This window comes from Frankliniella occidentalis, unplaced genomic scaffold (genome assembly GCF_000697945.3).
Source record: "Frankliniella occidentalis isolate FOCC.00 unplaced genomic scaffold, Focc_3.1 Scaffold20, whole genome shotgun sequence".
Taxonomy (NCBI): Eukaryota; Metazoa; Arthropoda; class Insecta; order Thysanoptera; family Thripidae; genus Frankliniella; species Frankliniella occidentalis.
In genome coordinates this window covers 612,067-620,084 of record NW_026267150.1, presented here as the reverse complement: position 1 = coordinate 620,084, position 8,018 = coordinate 612,067, and the positions used below count along the sequence as shown (strand labels likewise).

The 8,018-nt window shown below is 52.0% G+C and overlaps 1 protein-coding gene across 4 annotated transcripts in view; it reads left to right on the top strand.

The window, feature by feature from the left end:
• LOC113206215 (uncharacterized) overlaps positions 1 to 5,865 on the top strand; it is an 11,853-nt gene extending 5,988 nt beyond the window's left edge. Inside the window, exons 2-3 of one of the 4 annotated variants that reach the window (XM_052264685.1) lie at positions 1,421 to 2,036; positions 4,966 to 5,865. In XM_052264685.1, the coding sequence (XP_052120645.1) occupies positions 1,425 to 2,036; positions 4,966 to 5,748 (1,395 nt within the window). In that variant the 5' untranslated portion in view covers positions 1,421 to 1,424 and the 3' untranslated portion in view covers positions 5,749 to 5,865. Of the gene's footprint in view, positions 1 to 1,420; positions 2,999 to 4,349 lie in introns of those variants that run through there. The other 3 variants (XM_052264686.1, XM_026422192.2, XM_026422191.2) reach the window with 3 other exon arrangements.
• The last annotated feature ends 2,153 nt before the right edge of the window (positions 5,866 to 8,018 follow it).

Below are 8,018 nucleotides of genomic sequence, written 5' to 3'. Positions count from 1 at the left end.
GGCATAGGCCGACCCGCAGTGCTCGGCTGCTCTCCGGGTTGCCTACTCGCTCTCGCGCCAGGGTTGCCTAACCGCAGGCGCTCAATGAGTTCATTCTCATTTATTACTTGGAACGTCTCTCTCACCCTCTCTACGCTATTAAGTGGAGAATAATGAAGGATGTCAAAATTTTTCATCAGAGTGACCTCCGAGAGTTGTAGCACTGTTATTGCATATAAATATTATGCTATATAGTATACTCCGTCACGTCTCTTGTTTGTTGCATACATCTCAGGAGTTTGTAATACCCGCGACGCCGAATGCAAGAAAGCTGCAAAAGTATCACACCATAAAGCCATGTACCGTGGTGCAACGCAACGTGCTTCATGTGGACGCCACCGCTAAGTGGGACACGACGGGGCTAAGCCATAGAGGGGTGGGTGTGGGGAGCAGGGGGTCGGAGCGGGGTGCGCTTTTAGTACCCACTCACCAAGTTGGGTGCTGCTGACCCGACGTACTTTCGTCTCTCATTGGCGGCGGCTTGGGGAGAGGGGGGGGCTCGGGGGGCTGGTCGGCTCTCCAGACGCCATTAGGGTGGCATTTACGGATGCAACCCGAACTAGCCAAGCGATCAGAAACTCTGCAAACACCCGACGCAGCCTTATTCTCACATGACTTCCCCGTTAAGAGTTTGGCGAGGCGGAGTCTGCTGGGGGGGGGGGGGGGCGAGGACAAGAACAGCGCTCACGGGCCGGGTGCCCGGGAGCCCCTCTGCAGCTCCTCCGGAGCCGTGCCAGAGCCCTTCTGACCCAATCAAAGTGGACCTCGTTAGAGGCAACGAATAACCAGCATTATATAGCGGCGCCGAGCGGCGCACAGCCAGCACATTATCGGACGGCACGGACGGATCGGCTGACCCGACCGTGACTGTTGCCTAGAGATGAGCGAACATGTTCGCATTCGAACGAACTTGAACGAACATCGTGCTGTGTTCGTTCGAACACGAAAATGGGGTGTTCGGATTCGAAATGTTCGAGTACTACTCGAACAGAAGTTCGTAGGCGAACAAATTTGAAGTGTGTTTCAGAAAGACGTGTCATATTTGGGTGTAATTAAGGGGGCAATGGCATGTTAACAGATAACTACAATTTTAAACGTTAATGTAACTATTGTAAACCAGCGTGAATAGTTATTTTAACTCTTAAGCAAAAAACAAATTGTCTTAATTTTTCGTGATCGGATCGAATTTGAACATTACATTGTTCGGTTCGGTTCGTTCGAAGAAAAGTAAGGCTGTTCGTGTTCGTTCGAAGATTTTTAGACCAAATTTGTTCGAGTTCGTTCAAATTCGAACTGGCCTGTTCGCTCATCTCTGCTGTTGCCGCAGGGCGCGAAGTACTATCACTGTTACACATTGCTGACCCCGACCGTGTTTTTGCAGCGCCATGGAGATGCTACCCGATGACGTGCTACTGATGGTGCTGGAGGAGCTTTATGAGGAGGCGGACATCTTCGCCTGCCGCCTCGTGTGCAAGAGGCTGGCCGCTCTGGCTCTGCACCCAGCAGTGTGGCGGAACTTTTACCTGAGCTGCTTTGAAACTCACTGCGTGTGCCCGGTGCTGCGCCTGGCGCCGTGCCTCGCCGACATGTACATCAAGCTTCCTGCAAATGGGTGTCACCAGTGGGCATTCGCCTCGACCAGGTGCGCTGTGAAGAGTTTGTGGATTTTCGTGGACGGATCATCCAACGCCGCGCACGCTGCAGCGATCATCTGCAAGCAGGAGATAAACGGGCGGCTTACTGACGTACATATTGAAATCAGGTCGGAGGCTGTGGCTGAGGTAACCATGCTACTAGGCATGTTGGCGTCGACATCTCGCCTAGAGATGCTTCGCGTCGAGGCGTACCTCCCAGAACACCTGCTGTCAACCACAACCGCTCCCATGGTCACCGCCGCAGTCGCATCGTCACTCAGGGACTTCACATGCCGACTTTCCGCGTTTACCGAGCCGTTCGTGAATTTCATCCTGTCCGAGCACGCCGCCACCCTCGAGGTGGTTGACCTCGACCCCTCCCCATCCAGCTGGATGTTCACCTCGACTGCACCGCTGCTGGTCGGCGCGACGAACCTCAGCAAGCTGACCTGCTGCTGTCTGCCCGGGATGGAGGCCCTGACAGCCTGCAAGTCCCTCAAGGTCCTCGAGCTCACCGTCTACACCGAGAGTCTGAACCGGCCCGTCGTCGCGGGGGTTGCCACGCTCCTCCGGGGCGCCGAGCAACTGCGTGAAGTGAGCCTGCAGTACGAGCCCGCGGTGCGCAGAGTCACAGACGTCGGCGCTGAACTAGTTCTCGCTCTGGCCTCTGGACGGTCCCGCGTGGAGACTGTGATCATCCAAAATTATGCTTCTGATTGTGGCGCAAATTCCCTCCTGTACCGGCCGGTGGTCAGCGCGCTCCCGTCGCTGCCAGCGCTGCGGCACCTGAGTTTAATCGAGTTCCTAGATAATCCAGACCAAATTCTGTTGGCCATCAGCCCCGACGTGGCACCTGCGCTGCAACAAGTCGAGGTAAACCTGCGAGAGGGCTGCGCTCACTCCTGGATCCATGGGGACACGGTGAAGTCTGTTTTGACTGTCAATCCCTCACTCCATATACACTTATGGGCCTCGAACAGTGGCTTTTGCGAAGCCGCACATTGCCAATCATGCCAACTGGACTGCCATGCTGAACTGAGGGCCGTTGGTTGGTTCTTTCATTGGTTGTTTTCTCATCCCCCTACGTATAAATGTCCAGTAAAACACACCGTACGTTTCGAGCACTGGGTCCATTTACCCCTATGAACTGTGTTTGAGTATATCCGTTTTTTTTCCTTTTCATCTTTCTTTGCTGTAGCCAAGTTCTGGGTTTTGTATAATAACTTACAATTGCTTTTACTTATTAAAGGTCGATTTCCTCTAACACAGTTGCTTTTATCGCCTTCCTCATAAACACACGCGTGCCCATCACACCACCAGCTAGAAAACGTGAATTGTACGCACACATGTCGTATGGAGTGAGTCGTGCGTACAGGTTTATGTACGCAAACGTGCTTAGTTATGTACTTATTCATACAGAAATATGATAAATTTTGTGCATCAACTTAAAATGTACATTTTTGTGTTTATTTATGCATAAAATTATATACAAATCCTGTCTGTTTTTGTGCATAAATCCGTGCGCACAAATCACTACATATGACATGTACGAAAAAGTACTTTTCCAGTCAAAGTAGTGCATCAAAGGTAGCCCTCATCCTACTCCTACGATCCAAACGTTTCTCCCGAAATTTTGTTATTTACTTAAATGTTCCCATTAAATGTTCCAAAAAGGTTTAGAAGTCCGAAATCGGACCGTAAATATGCCGTTGACACAGATTATTCCCCTTTTAATCGACACTAGGCTCAGAGGGTACGAAATTGGTTTAATCCTCTCTACATCGTGAGGGGAGGGAGGGGGGATACGGTGTAATGGAAGTGATTCCCTGGGTTACCCCAATTAAAGCGCTTGCGCTCACCTACCTCTTTTACCTTCAGGGGGAGGGGCGGGGGGCAGGCCCACTGGGCTGGGCAGCACTAGAGCTTGTGCACATTACCCCAAAACTCGTCTATGCCCATCTCTCTTTTCCCATAAAACGGGCTGTGGTGCGAGAGAGACAGAAACAATACCTCGAAACTTAAATAGAGCGGCAGTGGACAGGCCCTGGGCGGCACAGGCACAGGTCGTCTCGCGGGTCGCACCCGTCAGTCGGGCGAGGGCTAGGAGTCGTCAATACGTCTTGCCTACGCCCAGCGCACAGAAAGACATTTAACTTCAGTACAGCCGGGTGGGGCGAAGCTGTATAACCGGGGCCTCCTTTACCTTGGCTCCCTCCATACTCCCCAGTTTTGACGTCCTTGACCTCCACGGGCCGTCGCGGTAGGGAATCGACTGTCTACAGGTATAGGCAGTCTAGCCTAAGGTCACACTTTTCCTCTCCCCCTCTCACCTGCGATCTCCTATGCTGCCCGTGCTTCGAAAAGTGGGACCTTAGGCTAGACTCACTATACAGAATCCTCTCAAGGTTTGTATGGCCGTACGGGCTGCACAAGGGCTGCGCACTTGAAGGGTCACCTGCCCATCTGTGATGCAACCAAATGCTGTGAACATAGCAGATCTGGCAGCGTGATTAAAAATGCGTTCGAAAGCGGTCAGTCGGAGTATCCTTTACCCATCCTCCAACGACAATTACTTTCGAACGCATTTTGGATCGGCTGACCCGACCATGACTGTTGCTCGGCGGCGCGAAGTACTGTCATTGTTACACATTGTTGATCCCGGCCGTGTCTTTGCAGGGCCATGGAGATACTGATGCTACCAGATGACGTGTTGCTGATGGTGCTGGTGGAGCTGAATGAAAAGGACACCCTCGCCTGCCGCCTCGTGTGCAGGAGGCTAGCCGCCCTGGCCCTGCACCCAGATCTGTGGCGGCACTATTCTACTTGCTCCGGTACTTGCCGTTGCCCACTGCTTCGCCTGGCGCCGTGCCTCGACAAGATGTACGTCGTCTTTCCCGTAAAGGGGTGTGACCAGTGGGCATTCGCCTCGACCAGGTGCGCCGCAAAGAGGCTGTTTATTTATGTGAAAGGATCCTCAAACGCCGTGCACGCTGCAGCGGTCATCTGCAAGCAGGAGATGCTGGGCCGGCTCATTGACGTTGACGTTTATATTGAAATCAGGTCAGAGGCGGTGGCTGAGGTAACCATGCTGTTGAGCATGTTGGCGTCGACATCTCGCTTAGAGAGACTTCGCTTCGCCGCGACAGAGGGCCTGCTGTCAACCACAACCGCCCCCATCCTGGGCGCCACCGTGGTCACATCCTCACTCAAGGACTTCGAATGCCGCCTGTCCGTGTTCTCGGAGCTTTTCGTGAATTTCATCCTGTCCGAGCACGCCGCCACCCTTGAGGAGGTTTACCTACACCCTTCGCTGTCTAGCTGGAAGTTCACTTCGACCGTGCCCCTTCTGGTCAGCGCGACGAACCTTAGCAAGCTGACCTGCTGCTGTCTGCCCGGAATGGAGGCCCTGATAGCCTGCAAGTCCCTCAAGGTCCTCGAGCTCACCGTCCACACCGAGAGTCTGAACCGGCCCGTCGTCGCGGGGGTTGCCACGCTCCTCCGGGGCGCCGAACACCTGCGTGAAGTGAGCCTGCAGTACGAGCCCGCGGTGCGCAGTGTCACAGATGTCGGCGCGGAACTAGTCCTCGCTCTGGCCTCCGGGCGGTCCCGCGTGGAGACTCTGATTATCCAAAATTATGTTTCCGGTTGTGGCGAAAATTCACCACTCCACCAGCCGGTGGTTAGCGCGCTTCCGTCGCTGCCAGCGCTGCGGCGCCTGAAGTTAGCCGAGAACCTAGATAACCCAGACCAAATTCTGCTGGCCATCAGCCCCGACGTGGCACCTGCGCTGCAAAAAGTCGAGGTGAACCTGGGAGAGGGCTGCGCTCACTCCTGGATCCATGGGGACACGGTGAAGTCTGTTTTTACTTTGAATCCCACTCTGCATGTACATGTATCGTCCTCGAAAATTGGTTGTTCCGATGGCGCACATTGCCAGGCGTGCAAACTGGATTGCCATGCTAAACTGAGGGCCGTTGGTTGGTTCTATCATTGGTTGTTTTCTCACGACCCTGCGGATCAATGTTCAGTGGAACACCCTGTAGGCTCCGAGCACTGGATCCATTTACCTCTATGAAAAGTGTTATGAGTATATCCGTTTTTCTTTTGTATATTCCTTTACTGTCGCCAAGTTTTGGTTTTTGTAATAACTACTGTAACACTGTAATAACGATTTTGTACTAATTAAAGGCCGATTACCTTCAGAACATTCGCTTTTCTCGCCTCACTCAGAAACACTCGCGTCCCCACACTTCACCAGCTAGGAAACGTGATTCGTACGCACGTACACGTCATGTGTTCGTGGTGAGCTGTATTAAAAGGAAGAAGTAGAAGAAGAAGATTAGCATCTAGTTGCAGCTGCGGCGTGAGCCCCACCTTTGTCGCACGCGGCTCTTCCGGGCTCACCCGGGTCAAAATCTCTGACGACTTTTCGCGTTGTTTTGGTGTCCAGGTGAGGTCAAAATAATACGTTACAGAATCTGCGTATTAGACTAGATGTAGCCTGCTCAATTCAGTCCAAGAACGCATTTAAAACACCAAGAAAACTCGAAGAAAACGCAAAAGGGGGCTAAGTGCTCGGTCGCTTTTTAATGTTCTGTTGACCCTCCAGCTCGGCCTTCTTTGGTGCAAGAGGATGCACCTACTTGACAACGTGCGTGTTTTATCTGTCTCTTTTTCGTGTCGGCGACACGAATGGAAGGCAAAATAAAGCCCATGTAAACGCGAGCATGACGCGAAATAATGCGGGGCGGCGACCAAATGAAAACGTGAAATCAAGCCGACCTCTGAATGCACAGTCGGGCCCGCCCGGTAGTCGAACATCGGACTTGCCGCTCACTGAGCGGCGACGGTAACCAGTGAGCCAGAGCGGATGCCTGCCAGAGGTGTGACCGGCGCTAGATTTGAGCCAACTCGGTGGACGCATGACATTCGCGCCGACTACACCTCAGCTCAGGCATCCGCTCTGGCTCAGGCTCAGCTTGTTATATGCTTAACTTTTACCATATGTATAAACAATTTTAATGCCAAACGGCAACCTAATGTTTATAGCTGTTGAGTTTTTAATTGTTAAAAATTTTATGAATAAAGATGTTTTTGAAAAAAAAGTGGTTATATACCGTCGTCGCTCAGTGAGCTGAACTGAGGGCTCTTCGTTGGTTCGAACACTGGTTGTTTTCTCATGCCCCTATCGATAAATGTTCTGTGGAACACACTGTAGGCTTCGAGAGCTGGTTGCATATACCTCTTTGAAATGTGTCAAGGGTAAATCGATTACGATTTTGTGCTAACTGCACTGGAAATGCAAGTGTGTGAATGTCGCTCACCTGCAGCGACATTCACACACTTGCATTTCCAGTGTGAGGCTCACTGAGAAACACGATACGCACCTTTCCTTCGGGCGGATAGAAGCTCCTTCGCTACTTATATTTACAGCCAACAGCGGATCTCATTCCTAAAATTACGGCAAAATTTTACGAATACTACACTCAGAAAACTCCTTGCGATCCGCGCTACAAAAACGGAAGCCAAGAAAATGTCACTAGCGTGAAACAAATTTTGGTCGCCATGATCTCGTGATTTAGTCATGTTGATAAAGGTGTGATCGACCTGTATTTTGTTTAGAATTCTTGATCAAATGTTTAGTTGGCTTGCGGGAGTACATTTTCATTGATTCAACACTCTTTTGGTTATTAGGACAAAAACGCCTTTCTCAGTGTATGTATTACAGAAATTGTCCAGAGCCACAGTTCATTCCTAAAATTACGGGAAAATTTCAGTTTGGCAGCTTGAGAAACGTTTGGTGAATTATCGTTCAACCTCCAGCGATAATCGCATGCCTCACACATTTCAAAATCATACTGCGCTGCCGTTCACAAAACTTTCAACGAAAGAAAAACAATCTCACAAACACAACGAATGATGCCTCTTTATGCGCGGCGAGTACATCAGCAGGAAGCCGAAGCCACCAGCAGCAGCGCAAGCAGACCGACCGCTTGAGGAGAGCGTTTTGTCAGTCCGAGGGAGTAAAGCGGCGGAGGAGGATGAGGAGGAGGGCGCCCGGCCCTAGGGGCATGAATATGCAAGGGCGTCACCACCACCACCAGCAGCACCGCCGCGCCGCACCGTGCCGTGCCGTGCCACCCGCGCGCCGAGATTTCAACAAGGTGAAGGAGGCCCGATTCAACTACCGGCATACGACAAGCAGCGCCTTCATTAGAACAGAGCGCCCCGCGCCGCCGAACGACTTCCGGCCCGCGCGAGCGACGCGGAAGACCCGCACCTCCTGACCGTGTCCGTCGCGGGGCATGTCTCACAACGGGGATGCTACTATTTGGTTTCTTTTTT